At 38.9% G+C, this 18,881-nt stretch overlaps 1 protein-coding gene across 1 annotated transcript in view; it reads right to left on the bottom strand.

The window, feature by feature from the left end:
• LOC128743783 (voltage-dependent calcium channel type A subunit alpha-1) overlaps positions 1 to 17,546 on the bottom strand; it is a 157,847-nt gene extending 140,301 nt beyond the window's left edge. The window contains exon 1 of the mRNA XM_053840449.1: positions 17,335 to 17,546. Coding sequence (XP_053696424.1) covers positions 17,335 to 17,546 — 212 coding nt within the window. The remainder of the gene's footprint in view (positions 1 to 17,334) is intronic.
• Between the last annotated feature and the right edge of the window lie 1,335 nt (positions 17,547 to 18,881).

Raw genomic sequence — 18,881 nt, 5'->3', positions numbered from 1 at the left:
GAAAAATCTGTCGGATGGTAAAAATCTGGTCGGTAGTTGCGCGAGCCCCCATGAAGTCCACCTGATAAATAATAATGTAAAATTACAATGAATAATTATTATTATTATTATGTATATTTACATCATCTGACACGAAGGTCTACATGAACAAAACTAAAACTTAACATCAGTCAAAATTGGTAAAAACTATACACACGATTTCTAAAACAATCACAAGTTATACAAAAATCAAACAAATGATAAACATTATTAAATATAACACACATTGCTCGAATCGGTTCATTTTGGCCATAGGACGTCCGATGGAAGGCTGGGCGTAAAAAGCTGCTTGATCGTAGAGACCTCGAAGCGGCGTTTATGTTCACTTGCGCCAAAATGTTGGGTGCGTCTATTTCGCCATAGAGCAATTTTGCGATAAATACTGCACGCATACAATTTCTTCTTTTCTCCAAGGAATCCATGCCTAATAATCTGCAGCGACTTTCATATGGTGGGAGCTCGACCGGATTAGCCCACGGAAGGAACCGCAATGCTGATCTAATAAATCTTCTTTGAACAGCTTCAATCCTTGTAGACCACGATGTCGAATATGGACTCCAAACTACTGCTGCTGTTTCAAGGATAGACCGAACTAGCGAGCAGTAGAGAGATTTCAAACAGTAAGGGTCACGAAAATCCCTTCCAATTTTCATGATGAATCCTAAGTTTTTGTTTGCTTTTGCAACGATGTGGCTATAGTGGCATTGGAAGGTCAATTCGGTGTCCAACAAAACTCCAAGATCCTTCACTACTGTTTCACGTTGAATAGGCTGGCAATTAATGGTGTAGCAGTAGTCTAGAGGCGATTTTTTTTCTGCTAAACGAAATTGCTATGCACTTTGCTACACTGATAGTAAGTCGGTTGCACGAGCACCATTTAAAAAACAAATCGGCTAACTGTTGAAGCCGCCAGCAGTCCTCCTTCGACCGTACGACGCGAAAGATTTTTAAATCATCAGCATACATCCGACAACCAGGTGGCAGTGCTAAGGAGACGTCGTTGAAGAAAAGCGAAAATAACAGCGGTCCCAAATTACTACCTTGCGGCACGCCTGACTTAATCTGAAACTCTTGGGACTTGCAGTCTCCCAATTTTACTGATAGGAAGCGGTTGGATAGAAACGATGTTAGCCAAAGCACGAATGAATCAGAAGCTCCTAGGCGCTTCAATTTCGCTAAAAGCAGACGATGGTTGACACGATCGATCGCAGCTTTAAGATCGGTGTAGATTGTGTCCACCTGGGCTCCATTCTCGATATGCTAGATACAAAATGAAGTAAATTCAACCAGGTTTGTGTTAATTGAACGACCAGGGCAGAACCCATGCTGATCAGCTGAGATGTAACAAGTAACATTGCGCTGTACTGCATCACTTATGAGTATTTCAAATACTTTAGATCCCGCACAAAGTGAAGTGATACCTCGGTAGTTTGAAACATCGCTTTTATTTCCTTTTTTATATACGGGGAAAACAAAAGACGACTTCCAAATTGATGGAAACTTTTCCTCGCGAAGAGATCGGTTGATTATCTTGCAAAATGGATGTATGAGAGGGACTGCACATTTTTTCAATATGAGAGCAGGAATACCATCCGGCCCAGGATTTGCAGACGATTTCAACTTATTAAAAGCATTCATAACTTCGTTCTCGGAGAAACTAACAATCCTGATATGACAGAGGTTCTCTGGAACGAGCTTAATAGCATCCTCGATATCTTCAGTAGTTACATCACAATCGCCGAAAACACTCGAAAATTGATGAGCAAATAAGCCGCAGGTATCTTCGAGCCTGCTAGATGATTGCTCACCAAGAAACATTTTAGCTGGAAGACCGCTCTCCTTGCGTTTTTTGTTTACAAACGACCAGAACTTTTTGGGGTTTCGTCTCAAGTCGTAATGGTTACAAACACTTGCGGTCGAACAATTCGAACGGCGGGTGCTAAGAACCATCTTTGGCGGAGTGCAAGAGAACGGTGTATGGAAGAGAAGAATAACCCACGAGCTTGCACGTCTCAACGGCGAACCAAGTATTCAGAAAGTGGTTAAAGCTGGACGGATACGTTGGGCAGGACATGTTGCTAGGATGCCGGACAACTATCCTGCAAAACCTGTTTTCGTATCGAATCCGGTAGGAGCAAGACGAAGAAGGGCACAGCGAGCTAGGTGGCAAGACCAGGTGGAGCGAGATCTGGCGTGCACTGGGTGCCCGCGGAACTGGAAACCAGCTCTCATGAAGCAATAATATCACTAAGTATCAGTACGATTTCACTGTTATTGATGCTTACTGATACAATTATATCGTACCGTTAGGAAAAACGAGTGTGACACAACATGTCGTCATTGTCATCAGCAGCCTAGAGCCGGGGTGGCTCGTGATGTTTCAAGCAGCCGTCTCCTTTCAACTCGATCTTGAACACGCATCGCCAATTTCCCAATCGTCTCAGAAATCGCAAATCACTTTCGACTTGGTCGAACCATCTTGCACATTGAGCCCCTGTTCCTGGTACTGATGGGGTTGTTGAAGAGAACGGTTTTCGTCACTCTGTCGTCCGGCATCCGTATGACGTGCCCGACCCACGGTAAGCTACCGACTTTCGCCAGATGTATGATGGGAATGTCTCCAAGCAGTGCAAGTAGCTCGTGATTCACATGCCACCGTCACTCTCCGCTTTCAATTTGATATTTGTATTTGCCAAATATCGTCAGCTCGAACGCGGCTTCAAATCCATAAAGGACTACTGAACAAATAAGGGTTTTGTTCATTGACAGCGGCTATGCAGTATCGTAGCGTTTAGCGAATGACAAAGTAGGCCCGATTCCCCATTAAACTGCGCCGCTGGATATCCTTTCTAGTGTTGCTGTCCGCGCTCACCAGCGATCCCAAATACACGGACTCATCTACCACTTATAGTTCGTCACCGTCAACGATTACCTCTGTGGGAGGCACGGGCTTGTTTCCTTTAAACCACTTCTTTTCATGAATTTTGTCATCGATGCATTTATTTTTAACCTAATCCTTCTAGACTGCACTTTCAGTCTGGTGTAGATTGCCTCCGCCATCGCAAGGTTCCTGGCTTTGATATCAGTCATCTGCAAAGCTTAGGAGGTTAAGCGATGCGATGTTAGCGATGTTAAACAGCAAGCTGGATAAGCCGTCACCTTGTCTCAACCCTCGTCGCGTCTCGAAGGAACTCGAGTGTGTACGCGAAACACATCACTCGTTCCAATTACCTCTGATCAGTCGCGTCAATTTATTCGGTAAACCGGTTTCGTTCATTATGTGTTATAGCTGGTCTCGATCGACTGTATCGTACGCTGCTTTGAAATCAATAAAAATGTGACGCGTGGGCACGTTGTACTTCCGAGATTACTGCAAAATCTGGTCTGCACTTGCCCGAGACACCAAGAAGCACGCTTGGTAAATTCAATGTAAACTTACAATGAGTAACGCAGTTGTAAAATTACAATTTCCTATATTTTTTGCTTAAATGCCGTGATGGGTAAAATTACTGATATTTGCTGATAGTTATCAGTAACGTACTGGGGACTACTGATAGTTATCAGTAACGATTTTTAATGATAGTTCCCATCCCTACACCCCACTGTTATCAAACTGGTACATCTCTACTAGGATGCTTACTTTATGTGCTTGGGTCGACAAATTTTGAAGTTTGGTTCGGTTTGAACTAAAATTTTAGTACTGTACAAAATTTTTGTATTAAATTTTTAATAATATGGAAAAATAAATGCTGATTTCTTCTCTTTTGTTTAGTTATTGAAGGTTTGAAGTAATTATTTTTTTCTCGCTCCTCCCCCCCTTCAACAAAACTCTTAAGTCGCTTTTTACGCGAAGAATACGTCCCGCGTAAATCAAAACCGCGTAAATTCCGAAATTCGCGTAAAAAAACATGTAAAAAGCGACTTTAGTGTATTTAGAGATCAGGACATAAACTTTTTCTCAAATTTGTATAAGCCGTATTATACTGGAAAAGCTGCTGCATACCACGGATGCAACATTAATTTAATTAGACCCGAGTGGTCCCTTAAGAAAACTTTTAGAGCTCTCTGTGAGAAACGCGAAACTTCAAGTGTGCGGCAGTTCACCCACGTCGGGATTGATTACTTTGGTCCACTTATGATTAAAATAGGCCGTAAGCAAACCAAACGTTGGGTGGCATTGTTTACAAGCCTAACGATCAGAGCAATACATCTAGAGGTTGTAAATGACAAAGAAATCATACAAGTTCATTAGAAGCTCGAATAAATCGATGAGGAGCACCTCTATAGATCTTCACGGATAACGGGACCAACTTTATCCCGACAAGCACGGGAGCTTGAAGATCAGATTAAGGCGATTAATAATGGGCTCGCAACAACTTTCACAAATGCCAATACGCAGTGGAAATTCGTTTCACCAGCATCTTTGCACACGGTCGGAGCGTGGGAAACAAAGATGAGGTCTGTTAGGTCAGCAATGAGATCACTAATGCAATTACGAACGCTTCTGAAGAAATTTTCCAGATAGCCTTTGTGAAGCCGAGTCGATGGGTGGATTCGTGATCACAGTATGAAACTCTTACGCCTAATGATTTTATTCTGCTCAGTTTTAGTGGAATGAAACAATCTGAACAGCCACCAACGATTTGCTGAAGTGCGTACAAAAAGGTGATGTTGTATTGATCCTGGACGAAGGAGTACGAAACGGATGGATATGAGCAAGAAAACCGAAGGTGATACCTGGAAAGGATGAGCGCATCAAGCAAGCCGAGATTAAAACTGCTCTGGGAGTTATAAGCAGGCCAGTAGCTAAAATAGCATTTCTAGACGTTGCTGATACTGGTAAAGTTGCTAATTTGGAACAGCTACGGCAGGCGTTACGATCAATACGCTAGCATCGTATTTTACCGAAAGGCACGCTGGTAACGAGAGAACAGGAACCGGAATCAGAACACAGTCATAATGACATGTTCATTTGTATTCACTGCTTTAACCGATTGTCATACCTGGAGAAATTTTGGATTTTGAATTATTCTGATTAATTTTTCTACTAATAATTACGTAATAAAGTTAATTACAACAATTCTTAGTTTCAAAATAATAAGTACGTGGCTACACAGAGTAGACACTCAGCAAGTGAGGTTGGGAGCACCGTTTGTAATTTGTAATATGTGATTTGAAAAATGTTTTTTGTTTTTATACAAATTAGTTGATCAAAGAATAAAATTTTCCAGGCGTCTGATGATAGATGAAGCTTAGTAAAAACGTTACGCGCATCGAGAAAAAAAAGAGTTCTATTTTACCGAGAAACATCAACAAAACATACTATCAAAAATTGTTACGGTGATTAAAAATAAAAAGCAAAATAGAGATGCACATGAGTTATCTTAAAATTTGGTTTTTACTCTCTCCTGTAGTGTGGATCTTTTTGGTTCTAAGTATGTTTACGAGATTAAACAGAAGATTCAAGAATACGGTCATAGCAACAGTATAGAGATTATAAAAAAACTAATATTGTTACTAGGGCTACCGCTATCCTCGCTTATACTAAATTATACAGGGTACTCCACCTTTTATGTCGGTATTTAAACGCTGTATAACTTTCACATTTACCAACCGATTTCTTTCATTAGATATGTTTTAGAAACGCCATTTCAGTACAATTTTCGCCATGTATCGCTTCACACTGAAAGAACGTGTGGGCCGGGATTTGCGCCAAAACCATCATTGGTCCATCTTTTTTCAAAGAAAATGAAACTATCGATGGAAATCGATAGCGGTGGATGTTGGCTCATTACGTCTGCCCACGAATGTGCGAAAAAGGTCTAGAAGGTTATTAGTTTCAACAGGATGGTGCACCATGCCGCACTGCGAATTCAACAATTCAATTTTTGCAACGAAAATTTCCGGGTCTGGTGTCAAAAAGAGGCGATATTGTCTGGCCACCCAGATCACCTGATTTATTCCCCCGGGCTTTTTTGTGGGTTTATCTGAAAAGCAAGGTTTACGTCAACCAGCCACAAACTATTGACGAGCTCAAGGCAAATATTCGTACGGAAATCGACGCTATAACACCCGAGATGTTCAAAAAGGTAATGGAAAACGCGGAAAAAAAGGAGTCAATTTGTAATTTCTTGTAAAGGTGGTCACTTAATTGATATTGTTTTTAAACACTAAACCAAGAAAATTAAAATGAATTACTAATAGAAATCGGTTGTTTTTTCTTAAAGTTATTCAATGTTTTCATACCGACATAAAAGGTGTAGCACTAACATTAGCCAATCGACTTTTCTAGTATTTGCTTTCTATATTGTTTAATAGCGATGTAGCGCATCTTTATGTTTATAAGGCGATGACATTCTGTCCTTTTATTTTATTAATCCTCTATCATGTAAAAATATAGAAAAATACATGTCACTTTTTTGCGTTGCATATAATATTAATGGAAATCTCTTTTTTCGCATTTCGCTGAGCTAATATTCATTGTCAAATGATGCTCATAGTTCGACGCTACTACATTTATTAATATCATCATTTAATTGGCTAGTAGCCATACACCAAGACCAAGAATATACGCACCGTCAGATTATCCAAATGTGTTCTATTAGGAGACGACCACTCGGCCATATTGGTTACACGATGCCGAATGGACTCATTTGTCCGGCAGCGTTTTTCCGCACGATCTCAATGAACAATTCCACTACCTTCCGACGAGTAAAAACCGTCTGATACTGCTAGACACAGCTTGGCAGCTGTTAAGTAGTTCGCGATTTTCGAACGCGAAATTTAACAGAACAATATTCTTCGGTGGCTGACACTATACAGCAGCAAATCCGCCAAAAAGTGCCGTCAGAGGCGCTAGAAACGTTTTCACCGTATCACAAACACACCCGCAAAGCTTTTTCGGGATATCACGTTGACAGCTTTCCACCCCCACGAAATCGTATACTCAGGCTTCCTGCGATTGCTTTGTGTATGCTTGCTAGCACTTGGAGCTTCGCTTCTGTAAATCAGCTCACTACCACTACTATGATAAACAGTTTTTTCCAGCTTATTTTCTCATTGATCTTGAAGCTTAATGATTTTCCCAGCTTGCATAAAACCTAATTTTCTCGACGCGTACACATTTTCTAATAATTTCACTTCAACTTTTCCCCAAACCCAGTGCCACATGCATACTGAACACGAATTGTGTTACATATCTCGCAGTTGAAAAACAAAATTTTCTCACACTATCCTTCCACCCACTGGAAAATATGGCAACCAGCACGAAAAAAAACTAATTTAATTAATTCCACGCTGCATCGATTTTTAACCTATTATCTAGCTTCGAATTCAGCACCAAACACATCACATCACCTTTTGCGCGCCGAAATTCTACATTCCGTAGCCAAATTTTGCTAATAAACGAGAAAACCAGCAGCAGAAAAATTTTTCTTTCTGCTGACACAATTTTTCCTTCACACACCCCGAAAATGGACACGTCCTAAGAGCCCGTCTTAGCGTGTATGAACTGGAGCAAAGTTCGAAAACGAATGAATGAGGCCTGAATGGAAATTTTCTTCCTAACGTGGGTCTTCGCCAGACACATGCTGTGTATGAATAGGAAAAGCCTATCCAGACAGACCACCCGTCTGCCGATCGGAGGGGAACTTAAGGGGAGAATGAACCGTTTGTCTGGCATCCGTGTGTGGGTGGTTTTGCATCGCCGTAGTTGTGGGAAGCTCCCGCTTCGTTCGTTGGTATTGGAGCCAGCGAAACGTAAACAGTTTGGACTTTCAAAAGAAAACGACGCGGTTTTTGCCTGGAGGCGGCGAAAGGGAATGGAAATAAACATTCGGTCGGGTGCAGCCCGGTGTGCGGGTGCGGGTGGCTGGAATGTTTTGCAAAGCGCGATTTCACGTGGGACTGCGACGACAGTAAACGGTGTCAATAGAGCACCGAGTCAGCCGACACAGGCGATGCACATGTGCGAGTGTGCAACGCGTGCCCCAGAGCCAATCAAACGCCAAACAGGTGTCCGGCTAATCTTGGCGCCAGGTGGTACTTTTGTTAGCTACTTCATGCCGCAGAAATATTGCTTGTGTGACGGTTGTAAAATATATGTACCTTGCAAAGAGGGTACTAAGGGAAGAAATTCCTCCAATAATTTGAAAGTTCAGTGAGCTAATTAAGAAATGTTAATAACTATTTGTCGCTTAGCACTGGAAAACTTGAACAATGAACTTGACCATTGACTTAAACTCGAAATTTATTCAATGGAATAAAATGTATTCCACAAAACACCAAGAGGGCACTACAAAAAGAGTCAAACCACCAAGTCACAAGACCCGTCGGTTAAACCACTCTTTAATAAACTCAATAACAAAAGCAACGCCAAGTCACAATCATACATCCTTTGATAATCGGTGGTGCTATCGCAGTTTCAAGACAAAAATCAAGCGTGAGTGAAAAACTTTAGCACCTTATGTCAATATTCCGTAATTGATCTTTGAGCACAGTTCTTCGCTCTGTACTCAGTTCTTCAATTTCTGCATCACGACACAAATTCGAATATTCCTTTTACCTCGTTTCCATACCAGACTTCAGTTTCCAGTAAATTCTTGTAATATATCGATATAATCGACTGAAGGGAAAGGATGGTTGTGCTTTTTTCTTTAACGATTTATTTTCAAGACATTGAGTTCGTCTAGGTTCAATGTTCGAATGATAAACATAAAACCAATCGAAATGAAGAGATAGTTTACACTGTTACAAAACTGCTTACTTCGAGGACATCAACTTCCACTACGTTAAATCCTAAAATCTTATATTCAATATATCAATCCATGCATATAAAATTTTCTGATCGATTGTTGCAAATATCTCGAAAATGAATTGGAAAATGAGTAAGTTACAAGCGTGAAATACATGACCACTCTTCGTTTCATGTTCATTTGTCGTACTTTCAAAGTGTATCCGAATATAGCAAACCAAAACGTAGCTCTATATTTAGAATACATAAGAAAAGGACCTACGTTTTAACATACCCAATATCAATGGTTAAAACCTAGTAGGAAAGGAGACGGTTATGCATTTTGTAATATATGCAGCAAACACACTAGTTGTAGTGGTGCTATACCAGAAATGAAAAGACACGAAATGCGAAATATGCATATTAAACATCAATAAATTAGTATCAATTACTTTAACAACTCTACCGGTACAGAACGGATGTGATATGGAAACTAGAATGTGTATTTGGACTGCCGAACAAAACCGTTCAGCAATCGGGTATAGAGGATTTAATCAAATTTTCTAAAGCAGCTTTCTCTGACTTTAGTACTGTAAAAAATATAGTTCGGCCAATAAATGTTCTAGGTGCAACACATCGCGACGAGTTCACCGACTCGCAACTATCTAGAAATCGACTACCTCGATTTTAGAAAAGTGACAAAGTTGCCCATTCAAACTAATTTTAACCTAGATCAAGTTGACGTCCTGAAAGTAAAACTTTTTGTTGAACTGTAAAATCTTCCTGTACCTCCCATTGATTTTATCGCTTAATCATTGAACCTCAACCAGCTTGATGTCCTGTAAGTAAACCGCTACAGAAAGTACGCGACCGTCACACCCTTTTAACCGATTTTAATGATATACTTTAATGATAATGATTTTAATGTTACGATTTGCTAAATATTCTTGCGGCTTTATGGAAGATTAAAAAATTTCTCGATTTCGATTAGTTTTTGAGTTACGAAAAAATTTTTATTTTATTTATATGACAGTACTTGTCTCACTACCACAGGGGTGAGGGGTCTCAAACCATCATAACATAAAATCATGCCCCCGAAATCCCCTACATACCAAATTTGTTTCAATTTGCTTTATTAGTTCTCGAGATATGAGGAAATTTGTATTTCATTTGTATGGGAGCCCCCTCCCCCCTCCAAAATAGGGGAGGGGTCCTAACTCATAAAAAAACTACAAGGTATACAGCCCTTAGGGTTGTATGACAGGGTGACGTAGGACTATATCGGATTATTAGATTAAGGACTAATGTAAACTGCATTTCTGGCATGTGTATGTTTATAAGAATCTGTTAGTGCCATTGTTTAACTGAATTTTTAAAAGAGAAGAGCGAAATATTCAAATTCAATTCTTTATTGAATGCAATGGTCGCTTTGAAAATACGTGGACGTGGGGTTCATAAGTACAAAGCCTGCAACCATCGAGACATAGACTTTTCTTTTAAAAATCACTTGTGTGTATCATGAAGGTTGAAACCTTTGAAAGGTTCATTACCAAATGACCAGCCCACATATTATTGTATTGAATATGATTATGCGTAGTTTGACATGTTTCAATAACCTTACTTTAACTTGCTTGTGGCCATTAAAAGGGGCATTGGTTACAAAAAAACATTAAAGCCAAAGCACGTTCATCGCAAATATGACGTGTTATTCGAATGTCCTTCTCTTTTGACATGAATGGCAACAGGCACGTAAGTTAGCGACGTCGATTCACAGTCTTTTGCTTCGAGAAGATTTTACTAGTTTACTTTCACAGCTTACCTCTTGTTACATAGCAGAAAATATGGCTCATACACAAAAATTTCTGTTTTATTTGTATGAGAGTCCTCATCCTCAAACCATCATAAAATAAATTCATGCCTACAAAACCCCCTCTCCATGCCAAATTTAGTTCCATTTGCTTGATCAGTTCTCAAGTTATGAGGAAATTTGTGTTTCATTTGCATGGGAGCCCCCCTCTTAGAAAGGGAAAGGATCTTAGTGCAGTATAGAAAAAAATCCTTGCTTAGGAAACCTCCACATGCTGAATTTGGTTCAATTTGCTTGATTAGTTCACGAGTTTTGAGGAAATTTGTCTTTCATTTGTATAGGAGCCCCCCCTCTTACACCGTCCTTAAAATTGGTCTCTAGCCCCCCATAAAATTTCGTACAGTACTTTAGTAGTTATTAGCATTTGAAATCTTCCATTCAAACGTTACACTTCTATTTTCGTTTTCACAAATTGCTACCCAGTTTCAGTATAGTAAATAAAGACTTAGTCCTACCCCCCACCCCCACATGCCAAATGTAGTTCCACTTGCTTGATTAGTTCTCGAGTTATGAGGAAATTTGTAATTCAGTTGTGTGCGAGCCCCCCTTCTTAAAGGGGGTAGGGGTCATAATTCCCCTCCTAAAGAGGGGAGGGGTTTCAATTTATTGCCTCCAACAACACCCACATACGAAATTTGGTTCCATTCTTGATTAGTTCTCTAGTTATGCAGAAATTTATGTTTCATTTGTATGAGAGCACCCCCTCTTAGTGGGGGGAGGGGTCTCCAACCTTCATAAGAACCTTCCCCGGCCCCAAAAACCCCTATATGCAAATTTTCACGCCGATCGGTTCAGTAGTTTTCGATGCTACAAGGAACATACAGACAGACCGACAGAAATGCATTTTTATAGGTATAGATACCGTAAACCGTTGAACAAAGTACAAAGTACTGTGGATTTTGACATAGAATTATGTCTTACCACAGGGTGTCGTTCTAATCTAATCTAATCTCATACTGACGACGTGTCTTACCACAGGGTGTCATTTCAAATTTCATTTCAGGCAAGCGTCACGAAATAATGAAAGATTTTGTACTGCTTTTAAAAGTTCATAAATCCATCGAGTTAAAAATGTGTGAAGGTCTATGCTAGGGACACGAACGCGGGTTGACGCAGAACTGCGAACGAAGATACAATTACACAATACGCGATATTTCAAAAATGTTTAACAGTTCACTTATTTATTAACCAATGGCTTGAAAAATCACTTTTATTCCTAATACGCATATCATTTATATCAACCAATTGTACATATCATTCGTATCAATTGATGTATAATTATACCACTGCATTCTGCAGGCAACGAAAGCTATTTGTTAACTTGCTTACGAAACTTTCTCTAAACATAGTAAAATATAGCTTAGAAAATTCTTGATCGTTTGCTGTTATTTTCTCATTTTTTTAAATTTTGCAGCTTGGTCCGGTCTGATTTAACACCGACCAATTATTGGACGCACAACTTTTGGTTAAATAAAAAGTAATAAAGAATTAACCTGCTTTATCGTTTACAACATTGATTCGCATTCATCAATTTCTTCGAAAATAGTTAAAATTATCTTTCATTATGACAGATTGATTTAAGTTATCTTTATCAACTAATATACGGATTTCACGCCGCTTCGACTTTTAGGAAATTTTATGAATTTTCATAAAAAAATACTGAAAAAATAAAAATGAATTTCTACACTGAAAAAAAAAGGATTTTAAAAATTAAAAATAGATTTCCCAAAAAAACGCCATCTCAGAAATTGATGAAATTTTTTCTGAAGATATATAAAGTTTTTTTTAACAAAAACTTATAGCTATTTATATCTGTTTTTCAGTTTGCATAAGAAAAAGTTGTCAAACAGCCACTTGCAGATTTGTTGTCTCTCTGAAACACATTATTATGAATGAAAAACTTTTTTCCTTTTCGACTCCCTTTAGTCAACCCTCTCTCCCTGTGCTGATTTTAAAGGTGGGAAAAACGACTTTTGTGTGAGCGGCTCTGAACCGTTCAATTGCTATCACGAACCCGGTTCACGGTTCGTTTGTTCATCAAGTTAACGGTTCGATGGTTTGTGAACCGTTCGTTCATCCTCGGCTGATTATATTACAGTTGGATTTCGAATTTGGCATGGTTCGATTTTAGCATGGTTCGATTTTGGCATGCCTCGATTTTGGCAACAAAAGTATTCGTTTTTGGCAACACAAGGTATTTCACTTCCAAATATATGCTTAAATATCATTCAGTTTCTGCATACATGCTTTAAATGACGAAAAAATGATGCCTTCAGTATGTTCATGAAAAAAAGTTATGTGGTTTCGAACAATAATATTTTTATTGCCGTAGGACTACGTCTTACCGCAGGGTGTCAATAACTTATTTGCACCGGACGGATAGCTCTTAACGGACTTTTTAAACATAAAATGGTTGCAATTGTTAATTAATGATATTGAGTCAATTTCTTGAGCATTTACGTTAAATTTTTTCATATCGAAAAAGGGTCTCGATTTTGGCACGGTTTCGATTTTGGCAACATAGGCGACACGCATTTGTTGCCAAATTCGAAATCCTACTGTATGTCAAAGTACATGTATGCCAAGGTTGATGAAGAACCGTCAAGGCGTTCAGGAGTTAGGGCTGCGTTAATTTTTCTATATAGGGTAAAGAACTAGTTTTAAGCAGTCTAAGCGGGTCACTGATTGTTTTACCTTATTACAAGCGATGGGTTGACTAAGTGGGGGATATCAGCATACCAATCTTCTTGCTATCTCTAGTTCTTCAAGCTGTTACCATTGAAAGACACTATTGTCGAGCTAAACTTTTGATTTTTCGCTTTAAAAGTTGGAGCGGCGGAACTAATTTTGAACAGACCGAACCCATTTTCACCCGCAAGGTGCTTTTTTAAGCAATCCTGAAATCTGAATTTTTTTACGTCCCTTTAAAAAATCCCTCGAACTTTTCCCCCTATTCAGTAAGTTTGCGTTCCTATCCGCGACCTTCTAATCGGCATCTGATGCGTAATCGGCATAGCGTATCGGCATAGATGCGTAAAATGCCATCTGTCTAAATTGTTTATCGGGGCATACACTCACCGCACCGTTCGGCAAACGGTATTCGTCGTCTCTTTTATTCTCTGGTGTTCTTATGGGAAACTGCGAGTTTGACGTCTCACTCGCTGTTCATAAGGATGGTGGGAGAACAAAAGAGGTAAACATAGCAGTACAAACGATCCGACTGAACAGTGTTGTCAAAGCAAATAACATTGAAACACATCGTTGCTTTATTAAATCACTGAGAAAATCTTCGAAAATTATTGAAAAAGCTGTCTTTTGTGTTGTTTTTAATAAAGAAAAATTAATTATGAACATACATTTCTCTTGAAAGTATTGAACCACGTTTTCACCATAGGAGGTTTCAGTTAATTTCAAACTTAAAATTCTTATTTCCAGAACAGAAACAGTGTCTTAGCAACACGATAGTTCATCAGTTGTGCTGCAGCTGCTGCTAGTGGTAAACAGATTCCGTCAATTCAGAATTTGTTTTCAGTTTTGTTAGAAAATAATAAAACTTTTGGCTAGTGACAAAGCCTTAGATAATAGAAAAAAAGAGACTGAATAATATGGTATGTGACAATTGAGTGCTTGACTTTCAGAGTGGTTGTAATCAGTGCTGAAAATTTGATAAATTCGTTAGTAGCGAGGTGGCGATTGCTGAAGAGCAGCTGAAAAATGTACGTTTTTGGACAACAATTTTTAATTCATCATATTTCTTGTCGGAAACCCAGTAAATTGTGTTTGTGTGAATCAAATGTATGGTTAAGTGATTTGTGAAGATGATCCTATCAAAAGATTTTGAAAATATGAATAAAAAAGTGCATTTTCGGATCATTTATGTTCAACTGATTAAAATAGGTAACACTGCTTAACTCGTTCCTTACCCTATGTAGATATATTATCAGAATATAAACTTGATTACTGTTTGAGGAATGCAGAATTCAAGTTGAGCTTTCGTATCGAGTCGTGTCGTGTCGAGCAGAGTTGAACAGTGCAATAGAGCAGCCGAGTAGAGCAGTTCATCTGAGCAGCCGAGTCGAGCAGTCAAGTCGAGCATTGAAGCATTTGAATCGAGGAGTAGTCAAATCGAGTCGAGCAGTGACCTCGAACATTTGAGTTCATCAGTCCAGTCGAGTAATTGAGTCGGACAGACGAAACGAACTGTGAATCGAGCAGTCCAGTTGAGCAGTTGTATCCAACAGTCCAGTCGAGCAGATGAATTAAACAGTCGTGTCAAGCAGTCGCGTTAAGCAGTTTAAGTTGAGCAAATCGAATCGAGCAGTTGCATTGAGCAATCGTGTCGAACAGTTGCATCGAGGAGTTCAATAGAGCGGTGGAGTTGAGCAGTCGAATCGAGTAGTATAGTCGATCAGTTCAGTCGAGTAGTCTCGCAATCGAGCAGTCAAGGTGACTGAGAATAGAACCCGTGGACAAATTTGTATTTCCAGTTGCATTAATTTTATCGAAAAATATGTACAAAAGTTCTCTGTGGAAATTCGTGAACGAAATTTGCGTTCATGTCAAATTTATAACACCGGAGAGAGTGGGTTTTATTTGAAATAAAGCGGTGCCCTCGACAACGTACCTCGATACAGATTTAGCTGGTGCGCTAGAGATAGAAGCAAACAAAGAGCGCTCAACTTTCATGCCATGTTGAAACACGGATGGATCTTTAAAGCTTCCGGTCATTGAAAAATAGTTGCCAGTTTATTATAAATCATCAATAAATGCTTAGAAGACGCGGGAATTATTTAAGGCATGATTTTTTTTATCAAATTGTGCCACTAGAAACCACTTTTTTTTTAAACAATCAGATTATCCCGTAAAAGCTATTCTGGTTCTTGATAACTGCTAGGACCATTACAGTACGGAGGAACCACGAACGAGCAATGGAGCCATATATTGCAAATTATTGTCCCCCAATACAACCGCTGTAGCCCAACCGATGAATCAGCATATAATACAGCCAGATTAAGACTCATTACAAATAAATCATGATAATGTAAAATACGTCAATATTAGGGACGCGATGTTCTGGATTGCACAAGCCTGGGAAGCTTTATCTGAATCTGCCATTCAGATGTCTTGGAAAATGCTATATGAAAAAACTCTGGGTAACAATGAAGATGATTTACTATCGTCCGTACTACAGGGAAGTCTTACTCAAGAGTATTGCGAATAAATTCGGACAACAGGAAATAATTGACAAAGAAGATGCGGAGTTGAAGATTCTAATGGAGAATTGAAGGTTCTAATGAAAACGAAATTATTGAGAAAGTGCTCAACCCATCAGCTAATAATCAGTCCTGCACTTCAAACCAAGTTGTTGAAGAGAGCCTTTAAACATCTGCAACAGTTAATCCAAAGATGAATGTATAAGCATCTGCTTTTAATGGCATCGATGTTTTCAATAGCTATTTCACAAATTACTATTATATTTGCTGTACCACTCAATGCATAGAAAAATTTCTGATCGATTGATGCGAATATCTCCAAAATCCATTGAAAAATGACTGTGCTCTAAGCGTGCAAAACATAACCACTTTTCGTTACATGATCATTTCTCGTATTTCTAAAGAGCACTCCAATACAGAATACTAAAATGTAGTTTTATGTTAAAAATATTTGACAATTGAATTGTTCTTCAACTGCTAAATGATGAAAATCCATCAATATTTTCAGAGTAAAATTATACCATTCGGTTTTTTCCACGGTTACGAAAAAAAGTGTTTCCCCGTTCCAATAGGGTGGAGATTATTTTTGTCACTTAAACCTAATCTAATGTGATGTCCCGTAAGTAACCTGATTTGAGAAAGTGCGCGACGATACCACAACTTTCAACAGTTGCATCGACATGTGCTGACATATTACGTCAGTTCTTATAGTAAAAGATGAAAAAAGTGATGTAAGTTTTGTGCTAATCTTTAAATTTATTTTCGTACGTTTGTGCATAATTTGGCCCGAATCGTAAAAAAAGGTTTTGGCAAGCAACTTTCTACAAAATTTTCCACAGTTAAGAAAAATCGAAAGACAAATCGGAACAATGATATTAAGAAAAGTTTACAAAGCAATGTTCTTGTTCGTCAATTCACAATCTTTTAGTAATAAAAATTTCACGATAAGGCTTTTTCTCTTGTCTTTTTTTTCTATAGTATTTACTGCTTTGACCTTCTTACAATAAATTTCGCTTGTTTTTTCATTCATAGTAGCAACCATTTATGTATTTATTTTATTCATTTATTTATTTCAACTAGCTTTCATTTCAGACATTATCTGGTATAGTAACCACGCTTTATGTAAACATCTATTACTCCAACCTACCTAAGAAAATATTTTCATCGTTCTGTAAAGCTTGCATTCGCGTAATAATTTCGTAGCTTTATTTTGCTATGAAAGCATAACAAGACATAAATCTAGTATCATTAATATAAAACTGTGATGCAATCCAACGCGTATAGCTCAAAGCACGTGCTTTGCCATACCACTGCATTGAGCAACCGAATGCTCTCTGCCATAATCGATTTTCCAGAAAGCTCACCAGCTACCTATAACCACTGAACATAATTTTCCCGCCTACCGTAGTTTGCTATAAAGCTCAGCATCATGACTACAGTTACAGTGTAGCACGGGTAAAACTAAAAGTTCCGATTGTACTCACATGATGTCTCCGAGTTTCAGTCTTGTTTGTATTAAAGCACAGCTCTTGTGGTCACTGGTTGTCACGGCCCGGCGCCGGCGGGGACTGACGCGCGGTGTGATTAGGCCTTCGGGTGGTTCCAGTTGCATGCTAAGGTTGTTTCCCAGCCGGACCATCGGCGACGAACCACGTCGCCGGGTCGACATGTGTCGGCCGCCTACACTACCGATCATCTGCAAACAATAACACAAAAGGATGGGCAAATTAATACAAAGACTATATTTTCTATGTAGTAATGTAACTCTGGAACGTAATCTATTTTTTGTAAGAACAGAGCTATATGATAACAATAGTATTTTGACGGGCATCTGGGAGGCTTTTTCATTCATCTATTGCGTCAATATTTAAATTCACCCACAGAACATGTTAATATGACGAATATTTTCGCAGCTTTCCGCACTGATTAGCAATGATGTAACAAAGCGATTGTAAAGTTCTTTTGAAAATGTGAGAATTAATTTTATCTCTGTTTAATTTCATGAATGATTGGAATCATTTGAATCAATTTATACTAAACTAGTCCGGCCAGATTATATTTGCTATTTCCTCCATTAGAAACAGTTTGAAATATATTGAGCAAAGATTTAAAAAACTATTTAAACAACTAAGTTGAGTTTCCTAATGAATTAAACTTTCTTTTTAATCAGGACTCGCTACTAATTCTTAACTCACATGGTGGTTGTTGAACTAATGCATTGATCTAATTGACATCCATCATCTTTCTCAATCAAGGTTTGAGCATGCGACTCCGATTAGCTCATGAAACCAGTACCTAATCCAAACACAAGACTCCTGCTCTATCAAAGTGTCTTCCTATTCTGCTGCGTGTTTTATATTCCAGCTTTCACCAGAGCAACATTTATTTTAAATATGCAACAATTTTTTTATTCAGATGCAAATTGCTATCCCTCTCAGTAGCAGCGCCTAGGTTCACTTCAATTATGCATTTTTTGCATGAGTGCTTCGCCTATCCTAATGACTTCCCCGAGTCGAGCGATTATGAAGAGTAAGACCGAGTGAGTGTCTGGAAAAGCTTCTTCTTCCTTTAGTCGCTGACGCTGCCAGCAAGGAATTATCCTGATCCATTACTTCATCGCGGGTGTCCATTTAACTAACCAGGGCGCTTCATTCACGCCTAATATACCTAGTTTAAACTGCACTGGATTGCCAGTTCATATCCTTCGCAATGGTCAGTTTCGTTTTTTTGCTCAATTTTCCAAGGAATCATATAAATCCACGGAATGGTTTTCCAGGCGCCAACTAGAAGAGCTAGAGCGGAAGAAAATAGAAATGGACGCAGCGCCCAGTGAGGTGAACATTATTATAATGGAATATCCTGTTTACAATCAATCCCTCGCTCTCGGTTTCAGCCAGCGTAACGGTGCTATTCTTAACTACTTTCATGCGCGTTCTTTAGATTTTCAATGAGGCACTTTCCTAGTGCACAGAAAACACCATTTCGGTGTTGGTCTGCATACAGTGCATAACCATTGAGTGTCGAGAGAAAT

This window comes from Sabethes cyaneus, chromosome 3 (assembly GCF_943734655.1).
Source record: "Sabethes cyaneus chromosome 3, idSabCyanKW18_F2, whole genome shotgun sequence".
Lineage (NCBI taxonomy): Eukaryota > Metazoa > Arthropoda > Insecta > Diptera > Culicidae > Sabethes > Sabethes cyaneus.
Note: the sequence above shows the minus strand (reverse complement) of the source record. Positions and strands in the feature narration are given on the sequence as shown.